The sequence below is a fragment of the Halichoerus grypus genome, chromosome 1 (genome assembly GCF_964656455.1).
Source record: "Halichoerus grypus chromosome 1, mHalGry1.hap1.1, whole genome shotgun sequence".
NCBI classification, from domain to species: Eukaryota; Metazoa; Chordata; class Mammalia; order Carnivora; family Phocidae; genus Halichoerus; species Halichoerus grypus.
In genome coordinates, this window is record NC_135712.1 from 164110114 (window position 1) to 164128231 (window position 18118).

The 18118-nt window shown below is 43.7% G+C and overlaps 2 protein-coding genes across 3 annotated transcripts in view; both read right to left on the reverse strand.

Annotated features, from left to right (window-relative positions):
• Nucleotides 1-8706, reverse strand: part of TSEN2 (tRNA splicing endonuclease subunit 2) — a 38568-nt gene extending 29862 nt beyond the window's left edge. Inside the window, exons 1-2 of one of the 2 annotated variants that reach the window (XM_036073569.2) lie at nucleotides 3224-3412; nucleotides 1852-1933 (exon numbers count right to left, since the gene is read on the reverse strand). In XM_036073569.2, the coding sequence (XP_035929462.1) occupies nucleotides 1852-1933; nucleotides 3224-3412 (271 nt within the window). Of the gene's footprint in view, nucleotides 1-1851; nucleotides 1934-3223; nucleotides 3413-8601 lie in introns of those variants that run through there. The other variant, XM_036073570.2, reaches the window with a different exon arrangement.
• The window catches only part of PPARG (peroxisome proliferator activated receptor gamma), a 179699-nt gene continuing 164943 nt past the window's right edge, over nucleotides 3363-18118 (reverse strand). Inside the window, exon 9 of the mRNA XM_036073564.2 lies at nucleotides 3363-3425. Within this exon, the coding sequence (XP_035929457.2) occupies nucleotides 3363-3425 (63 nt within the window). The remainder of the gene's footprint in view (nucleotides 3426-18118) is intronic.

The window sequence follows — 18118 nt, forward strand, 5'->3', positions numbered from 1 at the left end:
TGCTGGGTTAAAAGTAAATGCTTATACTGGTACAACTGGATATCCATGGGCAAAACACTGAAGCTTGACCCCTACTTTACATCACATACGAAAATTAACTCAAAGTGGATCAGAGATCTAAATTTAAGAGCTGAAACTGTAAAACTCTTAGAAGAAAACACAGGGGAAAATCTACATCAGTTTGGATTTGGCAAGGTTTCCTAAATATGACACCAAAACCATAGGTAATGAAAGAAAAAAACAGATAAACTGGACTTCATTAATATTAAAAACTTTCACCGCCTCACACTCACGAAGATGGCTATCATAAAAAACAAACAAACAAACAAATCCAAAACCAGAAAACAGCAAGTGGAAAAATTGGAAACTTTGTGCACTGCTGGTGGGAATGTAACAGGGGGCAGGTGTTGTGGAACATAGTTTGGCATTTCCTAAAAAAATTAAAACAGAATAGATATATCTATATCTATCTGTATCTATAAGATGCAGCAAGTCCACTCCTAGGTATGTATCTAGGAGAAATGAAAATATATGTTCACACAGAGACTTGTATATGAACATTCACAGCAGCACTATTCATAACAGCCCCAAAGTGGGAACAACCCAAATGTCCATCTTTGGATGAATGGATAAACAAAATGGAATTATTATTCAGGATGAAGTTTTTTGTTTTTTCTTTTAAAGATTTTATTTATTTGACAGAGAGAGAGAGACAGCGAGAGAGGGAACACAAGCAGGGCGAGTGGGAGAGGGAGAAGCAGGCTTCCCGCTGAGCAGGGAGCCTGATGCAGGGCTCGATCCCAGTACCCTGGGATCACGACCCGAGCCGAAGGCAGATGCCCAACGACTGAGCCACCCAGGCGCCCCAGGATGAAGTTCTGGTACATGCTACAACATGGATGAACCTTGAAAACATCCTGAGTGGAAGACACAAAAGGCTTCACAAGGTATGATTCCACTTACATGAAATATCTAGGATGGGCAACCTCACAGACACAGCAAACATATTAAGGTGGCCAGGGGTTAGGGGGAGAGGAGGATTGGGGGCGGAAAAAGCAAATGTATATATAATTTTACCAGACATTGCTAAACTCCCCCCTGTAACAGTAGTACCACCTACATTCCCACCAGCAATACATGAAGGGTATTTTTCTGGGCCTCCCCAAGGAGAATATTGTCAAACTTTCGGATTTTTGCCAATCTGATTGCTAAAATGGTATCTTAGTGTAGGTTTAATTTGTATTTTTTCTTACAAAAAATCCTAATTATGTTCTCATCTGCTGGCATTGGTTATGTAATCACCATGAGACTTCCCTAGACAAACAAAGTAAAAGATTTTTAAGTTAAAGAAGGCAAGTCAAGCAAGTAAGAACTACACACATTAGTTAATGTTTTAACAAATTCATTAATGTTATGGTTATTGCTGTAAATTCTAATCCTAGAAATAAAAAATATAAAACTCATTTTGCATACAGGTGAAAAGGTACTTAATTACTAGTACCTTCTGAGTGCATAGTACCCTGCTAGTCAATGTTTAACAGAAAAACCTGAATAACACTTTTGATAACTCCAGAAATTAGATAAAACACATTTTCACCATCAAAACCCTTTCACCTTGATTAGAATTATTCTAGTTGCTAGTTTTAGCAGTAAAATTGCCACTGTGCATGTTACGTCTTCTCCAGAGAATTTTCCTATGTAATCCGAAGTTTAAGATCAAAGATGAATTGGGAATGTTTTTGGTTTTGGTGTTAGGAAAAAGCTGGCCTCATGAAATGATTAAAAAAAAAAAAGATCAAAGATGAAAGAAAATAATTTGCCAAAAGTTAACTGAATGAGGCACAAATTTACCTTTCCACTTAGCAACAAGCTTAGGATCTGAAATTGTGAAGTTTGGACGGCTTCTAGACAGGATACCTTTTCCAAAATAACCCTTCCAGGAAAAGAGAAAACAAAGTTCATGTTTAGTTACAATTTTTTTTAGCTGGGGGAAAACAACTATTTGAGTTAACAAGAGATTCATTCTATTTTCCTTAGCTTTACATTTTCCCTCTGATTACCCAATGATTACTAATGAAGATCTTAGCATTGTATCTGATTGTATGAAGAGTTCTAGTAAGTTTTCAGTACACCTTATGTGTCTTATACCTAATGATTTCAGTCTGGGGTTGGTAAGCTCAAGGCAATGGAATAGGCAGAGGCAGGGCCTTGGCCTAGACCCCATCTCACCAGGATCAATGCCACCTGCTGTGGGAATCCCACTTTGGGAAGCTGGCTACAACATATCTATTTTACATAAAATGTTTAGAAAGGCCCAATTTAGAGAGGAAGTACATCAGTGGGTGATATGGGCTGGGAGTAGGAGCAGCAATTAACTGCAATGGCACAAGGGAACTTTTTGTGGTGATGGGAATGCTCCACAACTGGAATGTGATGGTGGTTGCGCAACTCTGTGTATTTACTACAATCATTGAATTGCACATTTACAATGGGTGAATTTTATGACACTAAATTATACCTCAATAAAGCTATTTAAAAAATGCCCCCAAGTTGGGGCACCTGGCTGGCTCAGTTGGTACAGCATGTGACTCTTGATCTCAGGGTTGTGAGTTCGGGCCCCACACTGGGAGCAGAGATTACTTTAAAAAAAAAAAAATGCCTCCAGTAATAAACTGGCTATGGATAGAAAAAAAAAAAAGCAAGCAAGTTACCAATCTCAACCTGAACCTATCATGGGCGGAAAACAGCAAGAACTAGAACCTGTCCTCATCTAAGAAGAGGTCCCCAAACAAGAGATCACAGATAAGGACATGCCTAAGCCTCATCTGTCCATGAGCCAGAACAATATGCCACTCTGTGTTTACCTCTGGAGATGGAATGGGAGTGGGGAATTTTTACTTTTTACCCATTACATTTCTGTAAATTGCTTGACATTTTTTATGAACATGCATGGCTTTTATAACTGAAAGACAAGAAAGGCCAATGCACTGACCCTACTTTATTGTTGCAACGTGGGTTCAATGGTGGGGGAGTCTTCCTCATTAACATATGGCTTCAGGGCACCTGATTCCAATTGGGCAGTTCCTCTCCTACACTGGACTGAATGGCAAGGAAAGAATATGGGTCAATGATGGTTTGCTTTTGGGAGTGGAGGGGGGGAAGCAAAAAGGATAGCTGGCTCAGTTCTGTCAGAAGTAGCCATGCCAAAGCCACCAGCACTTACTTTCCCATAGAGCTGCTCCATATCTTCTGCATTCCTCACAATTACATTGTTGTTTATCATCTCTGCTGTGAACACTTTGAAGTCTTGCTTAGGCCCATAGTCCTGACCAAAAGGGATGGGCAGTGGAGATTCATAACTCTCATACACTCTTCTTTTCCGCTTTGGGGCACGGAAAACTGCTTCTGCCATTTCTCAAGGATAGCTGTTTTTTAAAAGAGTATAATAAGGAGAAAGAGACAGATAGCCAATCCATAACTATGTTGATAAAAAATGGGGGTGCATTTATCTCTAGGCTCAGAAAATTTTGCCATCTGTGGGAAAAATAAAATATTTAAAAGGAGTGGACTAAAAGAAAAACTAACGAGAACATTTTGTACAAGCACTACAAATCCCAATCACCTAAAATATCTCAATTCCCCAAACCATGCCCAAGAAGTCTGTGGCAATATTTCTAATTATAGTGGACAAGACTGAGGCCTAGCGGCATGTCCAAAGTCATAACATGCAAAAGTCTACTGATAGCAAGCACAATAGGATTCCTGTTTATTAGGATTATTCCTATTCTTTCACTCAGACAACAGACATTTACTGAGTACCTACCAGGGCCTCGTGATAATCAGAAGTGCTGGTGATATAAAGATAAAGCCAAAAGAGACACTGTTTCTCAAAGAATTAAATCTAGTCAGTATTTTTTTTTTTTTCCAAAAAAGGACCTTAAAATACATCCTAAACATTAGGTCAATCATCTTCTAATTTTTAAGGTAAATTAATAGGTAATAACAACAATGACAGAAACAGTTATCATTTCAGGGTCTGTTATGTTCCACCAAATGTGAGTGGCAAAGAGCAGGAACTCTAAAGCCAGAGGGCCAGGACTGAATTGGCTTTACTATGTCCTAGCTGTGTGATTTGGGGCAAAAGTTGCTTAATCTCTCAGTGCTTTGGTTTCCTCATTTGCAAAATAAGGATTAAAAACAGACTCTATCTTAGAGTTAAGACCCCATAAAGGACCTAGAAGAGTACCAGGTACATAATGAGCATCATGTGTGTATTTGCTTTAATTATTATTATGGGGTGAGCACTACCAATTCTGGTTTACAGATGAGGAAAACAGGTTCAGGTCAGAGAGATTCTGTGAAAGGCCCATTCGGATGATCCCAGGTCTGCTGAATTCCAAAGCCTGTTACACTCTTCTCGCTGGGTTCTGCTGTAAGCACAGGCAGCATCTGTCCCTCTTTGTCTGAAGGCCCACTATTTCTCAAGGTTAGGAGCTAAAGGGTTCCAGATAATTATGGAATTACTTAGACAAAACTGTCCTTGTCTCAGTCCTGAGCCAGTGTGCACTCAGCATTCTGAGGAAGTAAAGGAAGCCAAAGTCAGTACCTCTCCCTTCCAGGCCTTATACTCAATCTGAGGAGACAAAACAAGCACATAACACACACGAAAGCAAATTGAAGGTAACACAACAGGCTGCAATTCCATAATGGCTAAAGGAAGGAAATGAAGTTGAGTGCACTGTGTGATAAAGACACAGAGCCACGCACACATATCTAACTTAGGACTAACTCAACCACATGCAAGGGGGGAAAATGTAAACAGTGCAAGAGTCTGGGCCAGGCACTCCACTCTCCCAACAGATGCCCTGGAATGAGAGGGGAGACTTGAACCTGCTGCTCCCTTCGTCCTGGACCCGGCTTGATTTAAGCGGAGAGCAGATCTGGTGCTTGAAAATACAGTGGAGCACTATCACATGCTTCATCTACATGGATCCAGAGAAAAAAGTAAGACTGCTTATTATAATGCCTCCTGCACTTAATACGAGCATCCATTGGGCAATGGATGCAACCAAGCCTGAAACAGACAGTGACGGTGGCCGAAACTGTGGAAGGTAAGTGGTTTTATGGGTTCGTGACCATTAAAAAGAAACTGAATGCCTTGTCCAGTGTGTGATGATACCTTTATCCGCCCTCTCAAAGAAATTGAGGAATTAGATGAGGACAAAGGAAAACACAGACCAAGGGAGAGTTACAGAAAGTGGTAAATCAATTACAAAGATAACTATGAAAAATAAGAATCAGCAAGTTGGAACCTTCATAGAATTAACCAAGTAGGCTAAGCAGCAAAACACTAGAATAATTTAATTTTTAAATAAGATCCCTCAATGGAATTACATACCGAGCATGATTCTATACACACACACACATTGCTGTAAAGCATTCACAACAAAACCATGTATGTCGCATGTTAATGGACAATTAGATTTTCTTCCAAGAGCATTTTAACTAAATTTTCACTTGCCGACCTATCCCTTAATCCAAGCCAATGATCACATCTGGTATTCAACAGAAGAAACAGCAATAAAAAAGAAGAAGAAGAAGAAACAGCAATTTATTCTAAAATTTAAACAATGCTGTGTTGGCTTTTTGGAGGCAGGATGTTGGAATCTAGTGAGAAACTTTCTAGGCATTTCCAGGAAAAAGTTGGACTTTAATGAGATTTTTCATTTTTATAACTAAACTTCTGGTTAGTATTTAACTTGTATATACTACATTTGGAATTTTTTTAAAAAAGAAAATGTTAAATGGCTAACTTCAAGAACTTCCAATTAAATTCTCTCGAACAAGTGACATTGAAGTTATATTTTAATTTGCCTGGTTTGGAATTTTCCCTCAGATTACTGCTATACTCTTTTTAAAAAAAGCAAGAATGAGCTAGGACACTTGAAGGCACTCTGTATTCCAACGCAAGTGTGTGTGACAAAAAGGTTCCTGCCACAAAACATTCCCTGTTTTCCACAAAACCTCCAAGTCTGTGATCTGGTGTTACCTCTGCCCATGTGGCAGAAAAGGCTTCAAGAATCTGGCTCATGGACCTCTTACATATGCAAACCCGCTGTTATTATCATGTGACCATGCACAACCCACATAAGCTCTCTGAGCCCTGTTTCTTCATCTTCAAATTGAACAGGACTGGAAAAGAGTTTGGAAGTCACTCAATTGTTAAACACAGAATACCCATATGATCCAGCAATTCCATTTCTTGGTACAGATATAAAAAAACTAAAAACATGTTCATGCAAAAATCTATACCTGAATGTTTACAGTGATTCATAAGAGCCAAAAAAAGTGGTAACAACCCAAATGTCCATCAACAGATGAATGGATTAACAAAATGTGGTGTATCCATAAATAATGGATTACCAGCTATAAAGGAACGAAGTGCTGATACATGCTACAGTGTGTATGAAGCTTGAAAGCATTACCCTAAGTGAAAGCAGTCGCGAAAGACCACATATTTTATAAGACCATTAATATGAAATGTCCACAACAGCAAATGCATACAGACACAAAGTGGATTAGTGATCGCCAGGTGCTGAGGGAAGGGAGAAATGGAAAGTGACTGCTAATAGGTACAGATTAATTTTGAGGGTGATGAAAATGTTTTAAAACTGGATTGCAGTGGTGGTGATGGCTGCCCAACTGTGAATATACTAAAATCACCGAATTATACGTTTTACAAGGGTGAGTTTTATGGTATGTGAGTGGTCTCTCAATAAGGCTGTTATTTAAAAAATTCAATAGGACAAACCAAATGATCTCTAGTTTCATGGTTTTTTGAAGGAGTTGTCTTGTGCTGAACTTGAAAGGCAAAGCAGGGGAGACAGGACTGAATTCACTGTTCTCCACATCTGTTAACAGGCATTTAAGATATGTTTCTTTAGTGCCATGATAGGAGAACAGCATAACATAAGATGTGGAATGTGAATAAAATTCGAAGAGGTAATCATCATCGGTAGGTACGACACTCCAGGCATGGACTGTACCATACGCTACACACACGGGTACTACTATCCTCTTCCAAAGACAAGGAAACTGAGGCCTAGAGAGGGCCAATCATTTGCCCAAAGCCCCACTGCATGAAGACATAGCACTGTAAGAAGACTGGCCTTAAAGAGGACCGATGTCTGAAGCACACACGTATGTATAGGAATGACTGGGCCAATTGTCAAGGGGTTTGGAATATGAAGGCTGGTTTAGACTTGGGAGTCAGTGCAGACGCTTAAGCAGGGAATGAGAACTGAAAAGAGATTAATTAACTTGGGGTGGTATACAACAGTGGCTCTCAAGCTTGGTTGCCCTTACAATCACCTGGGGAAATCTTAAAACTCCTAATTCTCAGAACTTACCTGCAATTACATCAGAAATTCTGGGGTGGGACCCAGGTGATTTCAACATGTATCCAAAGTTGCCAACCACTGGTGACAGGATAGACTATTCAAACTCACTTAATCCCAACAGCTCCCTAAGTAAGTACTGTTACTGTTCCCATTGTTCAGAGCAGGAAAGGGACTCAGAGGGGCTGAGTGCTACGCACCTGTAAGGGATTGTTGCTTTTCCTTTCCCAAACCAGGGCATACTTGACTCCAGACACAAGGAGCGTTAAGTACATTTAATTTACTTTACTATCAAAAGCAGCGCTTGTTCCTTATTCTTCCCTTGAGCAGACAAGCTAACACTGTTTAGGTATTCAGTAAATGTTTATTCCAAACAAAACAAAGCAAAACAAAAATGAGGAAGGTAACTCCATTTAATTTTCCAACCCCCTGGAAACACCTTGCCAAAATCTGGTTAAAACCTCCCACCCAGTAAAGCTCGCCTTCTCCCAATTAAAAAATGTTTGAAGCTCCAGCGGTGTACCTCCTGGGCTTAGGGAGGCAAGGATGAAAGGGACAAGGCAAACAATCCAGCCCCAGGGGAGCTTTCAAGTTAGAACCTGACACAAGCCACATAAACAAACGATAACCCTTTGAAGGCTGTTTGTGAGGATTAAGTGGGTAACTGTGCGAAGGCGAAGGAGCCTCGTACTGGCCCTGTCATATGCAAAATGCTAGCCAGACGGGGGCTGCAACTGCAATAAATGACTGCACACAAGCCAGAAAGTGTTAAGGGCCCACCAAATTCATAACTCCCTGTCTTAACTCATCCCTCTGTGGATTTCCTTGAGCGCCCCCCGCACCGAAACAACCGCACTAGCGGCTGAGGCTCCCCTCGGGCATAGACGGTATCCGGTACACCTCGACGTCCCCAGCCCCCAGCACAGAACGTGGCATCCTGTTCGGAAAGAACGAAGAGAAGTGCAAAGGGCTACAGATGCTCGGAGAAGGGGAGAGGAGCAAATTCCGGCGGAACCAGGAAGCCTGGCTCCCCCTGCCCGGCCTACTCTGGGGTGGCTGTGCAACCGGGGTAAAGTCTCTACGCCCTTTCTGCTCCCGCTCCTGAAAGCTTTCGGAGAAGGCGATGTCTCCTCTCGCACCGCGACACGCGGCCACCACGCTCAGCGCCACGGGACGCCTCGCACTGCCCGCCCCGGCGCCTTACCTTCCTCAGCCTCACGCGCTCGTCGTTACCCCGGCAACGCCGGCCGGAGGGCGGTCACTGCCGCCGTCAAGCAGTGCGGCCGCAAAGCCGGGCGAATGCGCAGCCGCAGAGTTCTCGGGAGCGCCTCCCGGGTCTTTGCGGAGAGCGCCTGCGCAGAGCCTGAAGTTGTGTTTTCTGTGTCTACTGCTGGCCCTGAACCGGGTGTAAGCGAGTTCTCCTTCCTGCTCTCCCCGTAATTGTACGGACAGCCTCCTGCACAGATGCCACTTTCGTTTAATCCTCACAAGATTCATTTTACATATGAGATCCTAAGTTACTTGTCGGATGTCACATAGCTAGGAGGTAGTGGAAACGAGACTCTAACCCAGGCATGAAGACTTGGAGTCTGTCCCGGGGCGGGGGTGGGAGAGTTGAGGCGACCAGATTTTATTGTATGACCTCGTCCTGAAAAAAATGGGTCTGTAAGCTTAGCCCTGACGCTGACCTCAGCTTTCTCAGTGTAGATGTATAAGCTGCAGCATGCCCGGAACCTGTAAGGAAGCGCCCTCTCGCAGACACCTGACTAAAAGCCCCTGTGTGCCCTGGCTGCCCTGTGCATTATGAAGGGCAAAATAGCCAGGAGTCAGAACTGCGTTTGAATCCCCGCCGTCCCCCTCCCCGGGTGGGTGGTCTTGAGTGACTTAATCTTTTTGAGCCTCAGTTTCCTCTATTGAAAAGTGGGTCGTTAGAATTATGCCGGATGAGCAAAACAAAAAGGTGCGGGGGAAGTGTAAAAGTTAATCCTGACCTACTTATTTTAAAGGAGGTCTAGTAGGGAGTCCCAAATATACTTTTCCAGATATGAACCCCAGGGTCCCCAGCACACATACCACACATGCTGGGCAGGTGGGGAAGGTGGTGACAGGAAGGGGTGGCAAATAATGCCCGAGGGACTCATGGGGCTGGTGTGATGGGCTTCGAAATCCGAGCCTTTCCCAAACTGCTCTTGTCTCCGGGGCTTCACACACACTTGCCTTGGCCTGGAACATCCTTCTCCCTTCTGTTTGCAGTAATTCCTGCCCCCCCCCCCCCCCCCCCCCCCCGGGGCCTCAGCTCCTACATCTTCCTCCAGGAGACTTCCTCTTGCCTCCCTCGACTGGCTTGGGTGACTTTCCTCTGTTTCTGCAATCGTCTGGTGCACCCTGTGTTGTTCCTGTTTCCTGGTCCTGCTTAACCAGAGGGCTTCAGTGGATGGTCTGCCTGCACAGGCCTTAACTGCTCGGCTTTGAGTTTCGACTTTGATTTAGATAAATCAAAATTAGAATAGCTTCCTGGTTAGAGTGTTGCAAAAAAAAAGAGAACTTCAGCAAGGTTCACAGAATAGTGGCATCAGGATGAATGGGGGCAGGGAAGAGAGAGAGCCCGCCGGAGGCTGTAATATTATACCAGAACATAGCAATTTAGGAAATACTGGTTTTAGAATGAGAGGGTTTTAACAATGAAGGGGAACCCAGAAGTTGTCCAATTCAATTTCCTTATTTAACAGGTAAGAAAAAAGGTCCAGAGGCACTGTGACTTGACAGAGGTGGCAGAGCAAGTCTGAGGTGGGGCCGAGACTACAGCCAGGTCTCCTGAACCTCTCAGCCTGGTACTCTGCGTTCAAGGGCTTGGGATTCATCCATAATGAGATCTCAGGTGGCATCACTGGGAGCCCTGTCTCCACAGAGTGTCCAGAGTGAAAGCTACTGGGTAAGAGATTCTTCCCCCAAGATTTTCTCCTCAATCTGTTTTTTTTTTAAACCATTTGTTATGGTCATTTTCAAACACAAAAGTAGAGAGAATATTCTAATAAATCATCACTTCCACAATCTTCAACCTTTGCTATCTTGTTTCTTTTATACTCTCCATATATATACCTTTATCCCTCTTTTGGAATATTTTAAAACAATTCTAGACATTGTTTAGTTTCACTCATAATATTTCAGTATGTATCTCTGATATATATTTAAATTTTATTGCATATTATATATTTTCATATGCATATGCACAGTTGATGTTTATATATACATGTATATGATATGATATGTAGTTGATTCTCATTATTCACAGTAGTTCTATAGAGTCATCATGAACACCAAATCAGTGAATACTGAACCATTGCTCATGGGGAAATACAGGGTTAGGTTCCTGCCAGACTCGGGCCACAATATTTCTATCAACTGATCAGTACATAACCTTACTTTCTGTTTAAAGACACTGTATTTAATATCTACTGTTGATTCATTAACATTGAACTCACGGCCAACAGCACTGTAACTCATGCCTGAACGAAGCTTATCTAACACAGGTATTTTCTCTGTAAGTCACATCACAGCCTTCTTGGCTTAGGAGCACTAGACAGCACTTCACTCTGCTTGGTGTCCATTTTAAGCAGTGAAATCAACAGAAAGCACAAAAATGAGGAAAATGTGGTACTAAGGAAATCGCCAAAAGCAAACTTGTTTATATAGTATGAGAGCTGGGATAGGAAGAGTGTGTTGACTGTTGACTTTAGCTGGGAACTTGCATACTGGGAGACTCGAATTTTTCTCCACTCTATGCATGTGCATGTCTGTGAATGAATAAGTGCTGTGAATATTGATTTTGGCATGACAAATAAATGTTAGCTAGTAGGTGCATTTGCAAATGCAGAATCTGCCAATTTGTGTGTGTGTGCGTATATATATATATATATATATATATATCCCCAATATCATTAGCACATCTAACAAAATGAACAATAATCCTTAACATATTTAGCTGTGAAATATTACACAGAACCCCCATGTAATATTTGGGATATTTGGGATATAAAATCACTTATCTGAAATTCAAGTTCAATTACGTGTCCTATATGTAATTGGACCAATCTACCGATGATTTATTGGGTGTTTATATGTGCTGGCCAGTTTGTATCCAGTTTTATTTAATTCTCACCACAGCCCTGTGAGGTAAGTGCTCTCACCTCTATTTCACCTTTGAGTTCCCTCTCTTCTCCAACTTCTCAGAGCTGGGAAGTAGTGGAGGCCAGATAAGGATCCAGATCCACGGGACTGCAGGGCTGGCGATCATTTAAATCAATCATGTTGGACACGGGAGGGCAGTGCATTGACAAAACACAGCTTTAAATATGGAAATACAAAAATAACTAACAGCAAGTGTTGGTGTCAGGTCAGGATGCGTTGAATGGTCTTCCGGGAAGAGGTGGCCTTTGAGCTGAGCCTGGAAGGAAGTTTAGCTTCGGGAGAGTGGCGAGGAGGAGGGAGACAGTGGGCTGGGGCACAGGGCAGGCCCGTGTACCAGGCAGGTGTGGGTTTGAGGTTCTGGCGGGGAGGAGCTGGGCCTGGCTGGGCAGGAGGTCGCCGCCAACGATAAGGTCCGATAGGCAGGGCGGGGCCCGATTGTGCCGGCGCTCGAATTCCAGGCTTGGCATTTGGACTTTACCCCGCAGACAATGGGGAGCCACCGGCGTTTCTGAGCAGGGCAGGGCGGCCCCAGCTGTCGCCCCATTGTTTTTCCCATACAGCGCCGAACTCTGCAGTATTTCAGCGAGCCCACTAGATGGAGATATTTTAGCAAATTTCAACCGCCCAGTCTTTCCTGGACACCAATTTCCCGAGAGAAAGACAAATACGGGGACCCCGCAAAACCTCCGCGTGTTGACTCACAAGCATCCGCAAGGTAAAATGCAAGAGCTGTGAAACAAAAGTCAAACCAGGGACAGTCCAGCTCTGAAGTCCTGCCAGTCCTGCCTGTCCAGATGAGAGCTTGCGTCATCTTGCAGCTTTGAAGGAGAGAGGGTCGTGGATGAACAGGAGAGGGCAGGGTATAACTCTGCCCTCCATTTATTAGCTAGTCTTTAAGCCTCACACCAGCCCTTTGAGGCAGGTGTTACGCTATTTTACAGGCAAGGAAACTGAGATGCTGAGAGGTACACTTGCTCAATTCCCGAGCAAGCTGACCCCAGGCCAGGCCCAGGGATAGAGTTGACAGCATATGGTAAGGTGGCTTGGGCCAGCCCCTGAGGCATTGTTTTGCTGGGCCCAGGGTTCCTTGTGCAAAGGGTTGGGCATTGCCTTTTGATTTTTCTTTGGTTGCTAGAAAAATCTGTAACAAGAACGATGAGAGCTACGCGGCCCCTACCATTTGCACAATTCCAGCGGCTTTTTCAAGATAGTCTCACTTAATTCTCTCACAACAACCCACTGAGTTAGGGATTATCACACAGAAAACAGATTCAGAGAGATGAAATGACTTTTCCAAGGTCATGCAGGAAGACGCACCATAGGGGGATCTGGATCCCAGGTGTGGCCACTCCTGTTCTCTTCTTAGCAGTCAAGCACATTCAACTCCTGGGGAAATTCCTTAGAGAATCTGGGGCACAGATGTTCAACGAGACACATACAGAGTTTTTGTTGTTGTTGTTGTTGTTTTATCAAGGCATGATCATTTGCAATTAAAAAAAAAGGCAGGGGGAATAACCTAAATGACCATCCCTAGAGAAAAGGACATATAAAGTGTGGTATAAAAGGTTCATATGGTGGAATACTATGCAGCAGTTCAAAGGAATGAACTAGCTCTTATATACATATCAACATGGATAGATTTCAAAAATATGTTTGGTGATAAAAAGCAAGATGCAGAACAATATGAATCCTATGGTACCATTTACTTAAATTAAGAAAAATCCCAAACAATATCAAATACTGAATGTACCTATAGGTACACTGAACTATTTTAAAATAACAGGGAGGGGGCGCCTGGGTGGCTTACTGGGTTAAGTGTCTGACTTTGGCTCAGGTCATGATCTTGGGGTCTGGGGATTGAGTCCCATGCGTTGGCCTCCGTACTCAGCAGGAAGTCAGCTTGTCCCTCTTGCTCTCCCTCTGCCCCTCACCACCCCCCATTGTGTTCTCTCTCTCTCTCTCTCAAATAAATAAATAAATAAATAAATAAAATCTTTAAAATAACAGGGAGGATGTGCACCAAATTCATTAGTTGTCTGTGGGACTTGGGTAGTAGATAAAGGGACATTAGCTTTATGTTTTGTTTCTTAAAAAAAAAAACACACAACTAGAAGCAAATATGGGGTGGGAATATATAGGTAATTTTTCAATTATTTGTTGTATTTCTTCATCGATTTTAATTTTTCCCCAGAAACAAATACACACAAAGATAGAAAACCACAAAGCCAAAATAATTTTCCTACTTAGCATCAACAATTTGATGATGGCAGTTGCCAGTCCTCTGGGTCTGAGAGGAACCTGGGAGAAGGGGATCAGAGGAAGTGGCAGACAGGTTCTGACCCTAGGATGAACAGGCCTAGGCTCTGTGATGAGAATGTGGCTGGTGGAGTCCAATGCACCAGCATTTTCAGCATAAGAGCCCATCCCAGCATCCTCCACGTGGCCCCACCACGCTGTGACTGCCGTCCCTGCCAGGGGGAGGCTAGTGCTACGTGAGGCGGTGGGAACCACACAAGGAGGACAGAGAGGAGCAGGAGGGGGTGCAGGGGCCTTGGCTGGAAATGGCCACACCCTCTGGCTTCTCTCCCTTCTTCCCTTTCTTTTGGTTATTTTCTGTGACCTCAAGTTTACAGACCATTTCTTAATGTGTGTCCTTGAGGGGGTCACACCCACTTGGCAGCACAGGTGCTCCAACCACAAATGGAGGGTAGTGCTCACTTTGCCCATCTGCTGGGGCTGAGGGGACAGGCATGTAGAGTTATGACTGCTAACGTTCTTTGCAAACTATCAATCTCTACAAACAAATAGAATTCTTCTTGTTCCTCTTCCTTTACATTTGCATATTACACAAAATAATGATATATAGAGAGCCTAGCACCTTCCTTGTATTGGCTCATTTCCCCACTCATTTATTCCTCTTAACATACCTCTGAGTGAACACTTCTATTCTCCCTTTTTGTTTTGTTTTGTTTTTAAAGATTTTATTTGTTTATTTGTCAAAGAGAAAGAGAGAGAGAGAGCATAAGCAGGGGGAGCGGCAGGCAGAGGGAGAAGCAGGTTCCCCGCGGAGCAGGGAGCCCGATGTGGGACTCTATCCCAGGATTCTGGGATCATGACCTGAGCCAAAGGCAGCTGCTTAACCGACTGAGCCACCCAGGGGGCCCTCTATTCTCCCCTTTTGAAGATGAGGAAAGTGAGTCACAGAGGTTAAGTAATTTATCCAAGGTAACCCAGCTAAGAAGTGACAAAGGTAGGATTTAAATGCAGGTCCACCTGACTGCAGGGCTATGTGCTGTATTGATACAATATGTTTTATGGTCTCATAAAAGGTCTCTTATCCTAAAAAGGAGGTACAGAGAACATTTGGTGGTTTTCTTCTTTTTCATAAAATTCTTTGTTCCAAGTTGTCTTGTGTGCGACCCCTTACAGGTGCCCACCTCTGAGCTCAGGATCATAATTTCCTTGGTGGCTGGTGGCCGAAAAACTCTCTACTCTACTCACAGGAGACAGGGGAGAAGAGGCCCACCATTACCCAAACCTGGCCTTCCTGCTCTCCTGGGTATGTCAGCCTCAGATGTCAAAAGGCCTGAATTCCAGGCGAACCAGGAATAATGCCCCAGTCATCAAATTTGAAACCAAAATTCAGCAAAGACATGTATTTGCTGCCAGAAAGCAAATCGCTTTTTCTTTTCTTTCTCATTTTTTTTTTTTTTTGCCCAAACAAAACATCCTCTTATGAAATATGTCCAATTTGCAATATTTACTTTCCCTTTATTTAATAACAGGAAAGGGTTTGCAGGACTTTTGTTGATTTTTGCATTTCTTATTAAAATTCTTAAGGGGGTTTTGGGGGAACTTAATCAGCAAAAAAGGAGGAGGAAAAAAGTCTCATCTGCATTCCACAGGCCTTATTAATGGAGGAAACTTGCTGTTTGTTTAAGAGCACTTTCTGATGGGAGAAGGCAGATCGTCACGTGTTCCACAGCCTTCCTGTGAATCTTTTTCCTGACTGTACTTCCTTCTCAGCTGTCTCCAGAGCTCTGAATCCCTTGTTTCAAGCTTTCTGCCCAAGAAGATGGAGCTGGGGTTTACGCCCCACTGCCAGGCTGGGAGGGAAGCTAACACTCACTGAATATCCCCCAGTACAGTTGTCTGCACCCACAGTCTCACTTCACCTCAGGTCAGCCCTCCTGGCAGCCCTTAGTTGGCAGATGAGGAAACTGAGGCTAAGAAGGATTGAGTCTCTTGTCCAAGATCCCTTTCCTCGTAGCTTACATTCCTTGGGAGTAAAAGGAAAGGACTTCTAGTATTCATGGAGTCCTTACATCCAACTGAGTCCTCACAGCAACCCTCTGGGATAGCTGGATAATCTCCAACTTTCAAAGCTCAGAGAGGTGACGTGACTTGTGAAAGGTCACACAGCTGGAGGGCTGCAGAGCTGAGATTTGAGATGTGCTCTGCCAGACTCTCACATCCATGTTTATTTCACTTAACCACATCGCTTCTTTGGGGCCAAGGCAGCATAATGTTTCTTGTCATGAAATACAATGCTCCCCCAAAGTTAAAACTCCCTCCCCCTTAGGGGCCTTGGTCCTGCCTTCCTGGGTTCCAGAACTAGACTGCACGTGACTTTAAGGACTTTGTTTTTATCTTTTCATTCTACCAGAAATATTTATATACATTATATATATTATATTACATCTAATACATTATATAATTATGTTTATTTCTAGAATAGTGCCCGTACAGAGGTAGTCTTAATAAAAAACTTGTAGATAGATAGTCAAGTTCCAGTGTTTTCCTTCTGCAGAGAAGGGAAGTGAGGACTAAAGAGAAGAAAGAATTTGCCCAAGGCCCCACAGGGTAGGAACCTGAGCTGGGACCTCCTGATTCTCTCCACATGGTCTACAACAGAGCACGAGTAAGTCTACAACAGAGACCTTCTCCTTCATTCAGCCCTACACATGGGGCACCGTGCTGGAGGTTAGGACACCCAGATAAACCAGACATGATATTTGATGGCAGGGTCCTCATGGTCTAGCAAGGGAGGATGTTTGGAGAAGTTACAATCTCATAAATGTGGTAAATGCCACAATTAAGGGTTTCAAGAAGGACGGGGGCTCAGGAAAGACTAGGGAGTAGTGGACATTTGTGCTGGGTCTTAAAAACTAAGGAGGAGTTGGCCAAGTCGGGGAGGGCATTCCAGGCAGAAAGCTCTGCCCAAGCAAAGGCCTGGAGGTGTGAACACACGTGGCATATTCAGGAACCATCTAGCAGTCTGCTGGGGAAAAGCAGCAAGCCTGGAAGGGAAAGTTGGGTTCAGGCTGTGAAAGACTTTGAATGCCATCCTTGGGAATTTGGAGTTTATCCCACGTGTGGTGGACACACAGGAAGGGGTAAAGGAGTGGAGTGGCTCTGTCAGATTTGTTTTAGGAGGGTCACTCTAGAGGCCTGGGGTAGAGGAGGGTAAAGAGGGCTGAGGGCCACCTGGAAGGAGACTGCTGCACCTCTGAGGTCAGAGAAACTCAGGCCTTGCCCACCTAAAATTCTCTATCTCCTTCCACCCTTAAACAACATCTCATCTGTCCTTCCTGCTCTGGGCACTCTCCAGATCACACACCCAGCTGGAGCCCCTCTCTAGTTCTTCGAGTTCTTATTCTTTGGGTGATGCTATTCACCCCTTCCCTTCCACGCCTGAGTCCTCGATAGCAGTGGATCTTAACCTTGGGGAAGTCCGAGACCCCCAGGAGAGTCTAAGGAAGGGATTGAAAAAGGCACAAGTACGTAAATGTTCCTCATGTGGAAGGTGCAGACCCCTGAAGCTGCTTTCACTTATGGAAGGGGCGCAATTCCAAAACAACAAGGGGGGCAGGCACCCCAGAAGCTATCAGCTACACTTTGTAAATCCCCAGGAAATGGGAAGGTGATCCAAGGTGGCAAAGGGATTAGGGATGAAGATTGCCTTGACGGTTCAAGCGTACAACCAAGGAGGGATCCTGAGCCAGAAGAAGCCCTAAATGAATGTAGTAAGTGTCACTAAAGAAAGAAATGTCCATTTGCAGAAGAGCTGGGCAGCCAGGGAGGCAGAGGGAAGAGAAAGAGGGAGAATGCCAAGGTCAAGGATTCTGTGGACCCCAGCGGTAGGTCTAGCTTGCCCTGATGTCTTAAATCCTGGAATCTCATAACCAGCCCCTCCCTTTTCTCATTCTGTGCTCACCAAGCATCTTCGGATTAGAATTTGGCATCCCGAGGAGCGTGCTTACAGGGAACTGGTGTGTTGGCTAGAGGACACGTGTATCCGGTCCCCTTGGCAGTTACATTTCTCGTTGTCAATTAGTAAATTGGGAACAGACAATTCACAGAAGAAGCAATACAAATGACTAATAAGCACTTGAAAAAAATGTTCATCCTCACCAGTATTCAAAGAAATGTAAATTCAAACCAAAACCGAGATTGTTTTCTACCCATTAAATTAGAAAGGATTTCTTTTTTTAAGTGAATACATATTGCTGGGAAAGAGGTGGTGCAAGGGG